General features: G+C 42.9%; 1 protein-coding gene across 1 annotated transcript; it reads right to left on the bottom strand.

Moving 5' to 3' along the window:
* Nucleotides 1-291: 291 nt before the first annotated feature.
* LOC129850775 (kelch domain-containing protein 1-like) lies at nt 292-2,158 on the bottom strand (the record flags this gene model as incomplete). The annotated part of the gene is made up of 7 exons (XM_055917017.1): nt 292-418; nt 868-920; nt 1,018-1,117; nt 1,373-1,445; nt 1,578-1,687; nt 1,819-1,877; nt 2,078-2,158. Coding segments are annotated over 7 exons (597 nt in total), but the record flags the coding sequence as incomplete, so codon positions are not given.
* Nucleotides 2,159-3,129: the final 971 nt, after the last annotated feature.

The following is a 3,129-nucleotide window of genomic DNA, read 5'->3' on the forward strand; positions in this document are numbered from 1 at the left end:
CCCTCCTTAGAATTACCCAAGACGACTCGAGACTGTAATCGCTTCCAAAAGTACTTCAACATAGTACTGACTAAAGGGTCTGAATACTTACGTAAATGTGATATTTCAATAAAAAAATGTTTTTATAAATTTGCTAAAATTTCAAAAAAACTATTTTTGCTTTGTCATTATGGGGTTTTGTGTGTAGATTGATGAGGGGAAAAAATGATTTAATCCATTTTAGAATAGGGCTGTAACGTAACAAAATCGGGGAAAAGTCAAGGTGTCTGAATACTTTCTGAATGCACAATATATGTATTATATATTCCTGGACGTTCTCCTCTGTACAGCTTCCAGTAGTTTCCGGGGCAGATACGGAAGCTGGATTTGAAGCATCTTACAGTTGTTCAGATTCTTTGCTATGCAGTCCACACATATCCTGTAAGACAAAACAACATGTTTAAAGTGGAAATCAGCAGCTGCTACATGCAGTTTTGGACATATTAATGAATGATATTTACCCATTGCTTCTTGGAGACTATAACTTATAAATGCATCATGAGCTTAGTTCAACTGTCGTACCCCATCAGAACCCGGATTATAATCGTGTTTTACTCCAATGTCTTGTAAACAAAGTGAATTTAAACAAACCATATAGCCTCAGAATATGGTTCAAACTATAATGTTGATATGATGGATGGTCAGTTCTTCCATTCATGTCGATACGTTTGAGTGGTTTCTCCCTCTCCAGCCCCATACCAAAACAGGGCCAGGGGAAAACACTGTGTTATTGTTTCGACAACTGATTTCTACTTTAATTAAGGGACGATGAAAATGGACATTACATGTAACGTAAATAAAATCTGTGATTATTATGAGAAAGTTTACCGAAAGAGAGGATAAGGCTGGGTCTGGAAAACAAGTGCATCATTGCTGTGGCCCTGAAAACATGTGAAAACAAACACTTAGTTGTAGGTGTCACTGATTGTACATTAAGCAGGGCTACTGTGATGATCTGGCTGAAGGCTATCGTCATACCGTCAAATTCTCATACGTTCCTCCTAGGAGGACGTAGTCACAACTACCCCCAAACACAACCACGTCAGAGTCCTTGGCTTGGCTTGCTGTGTGCCACAACCTGCAGGGGGGAAAGTCAATGAAATGGGGGATTTCATCAAAGTACAGAGAATGTGCACTCTGTTTAATCATTGTACATTTTAGGCTAAATTTCTCTTCACTCCTTGATCTGCACATACAGACTTCAGATTGAGATGGAAATGGAATGCATTCTGATTGAACCTTTATTTTATCAGGGAGTCATACCAGTCATACCAGTTTAATCAGATTAGGAACTAGATTTAACATGATGCTAAACTGTCAGCTAGGATACTACCTTGGTTTGTTGTTGTTTGGATGGTCCAACTCCCTCCATGTCTTTGTGTCAACGTCTAAAACCCATCCATCGCCTACAGAAACATAACACATACAAGAAAGGAAGAACTCCATGGAACAGAAAGGTTTTCTAGGAGGGTCAAATTGTTGAGTAACAGCCGAGTAAGGTTTTCATCCAACTGGGACTAAATGGGTAAATGACTTACTCATTGGTTTGCAGTCCACATTCAGTCCACCAAATAGAAACAAAGTGTTATCAGATACTGCAGTGAGGCTGTGCCACGACCTTCCCCCTGGCACAGTGGATGTTGACACTCTGGACAAGACATTTGGAGGGAACAGTTAAAAAAGTCTTTAAAAAACAAACACACACCAAAGCTGTTATTATGATAAACACTAGACTGTTTTAAAGATGAGCATTTGAAAGAGTGAAATATAAATACCTACATTTCAGACCATGTCCATGATTCTAGATCTAGACAATGAATGTCACTTGGTGTGGTTCCCTAAAGGGAAGGGTAGAAGGAAGGGCAAACCACTGAACATTCCAAAACAGGTCAACACACTTGAGTCAAGTATTAAACTAGACTGTACAGTAAGCACTGTGATCCCATTCATCTTAGCAATGTTTTGGGGGGTTTTCTGTGTCTCTGCATCAATGCAATACAAAGCTTGAGGAGGAGTTCAACTCAACAGGTGTACTCACCAGTACTCTGCCCCCGTAGACATACCCTTTATGACCAAGTGTTGCACCTGCATGGGCAGCTCTGGGGGCAGGAGCACGACCCTGTAGTCAGAAAGAGCTACTTACAGTACAGGTACAAAATGACAAACTGTTATTTTGCTGCAAATAACTAATTAGTGCATGTATAACCAGCACCATTGTGCTAGATTAGCATATAGCGCTGCCTCACTGAACTTGTCTCTGACTGAGCTTGAATCAGGGTCCTCTACCTCTCCTCTGACTGGGCTTGAATCAGGTTCCTCTACCTCTCCTCTGACTGGGCTTGAATCAGGTTCCTCTACCTCTCCTCTGACTGGACTTGAATCAGTGTCCTCTACCTCTCCTCTGACTGGGCTTGAACCAAAGTCCTCTACCTCTCCTCTGACTGGGCTTGAATCAGGTTCCTCTACCTCTCCTCTGACTGGGCTTGAATCAGGTTCCTCTACCTCTCCTCTAACTGAGCTTGAATCAGGGTCCTCTACCTCTCCTCTGACTGGGCTTGAATCAGGTTCCTCTACCTCTCCTCTGACTGGGCTTGAATCAGGTTCCTCTACCTTTCCTCTAACTGGGCTTGAATCAGGGTCCTCTACCTCTCCTCTGACTGGGCTTGAATCAGGTTCCTCTACCTCTCCTCTGACTGGGCTTGAATCAGGTTCCTCTACCTTTCCTCTAACTGGGCTTGAATCAGGTTCCTCTACCTTTCCTCTAACTGGGCTTGAATCAGGTTCCTCTACCTTTCCTCTAACTGGGCTTGAATCAGGGTCCTCTACCTCTCCTCTGACTGAGCTTGAATCAGGGTCCTCTACCTCTCCTCTGACTGGGCTTGAATCAGGGTCCTCTACCTCTCTAACTGGGCTTGAACCAAAGTCCTCTACCTCTCCTCTGACTGGGCTTGAATCAGGTTCCTCTACCTCTCCTCTGACTGGGCTTGAATCAGGTTCCTCTACCTCTCCTCTAACTGAGCTTGAATCAGGTTCCTCTACCTCTCCTCTAACTGAGCTTGAATCAGGTTCCTCTACCTCTCCTCTAACTGA

The sequence above is a fragment of the Salvelinus fontinalis genome, unplaced genomic scaffold, assembly GCF_029448725.1.
Source record: "Salvelinus fontinalis isolate EN_2023a unplaced genomic scaffold, ASM2944872v1 scaffold_2315, whole genome shotgun sequence".
Taxonomy (NCBI): Eukaryota; Metazoa; Chordata; class Actinopteri; order Salmoniformes; family Salmonidae; genus Salvelinus; species Salvelinus fontinalis.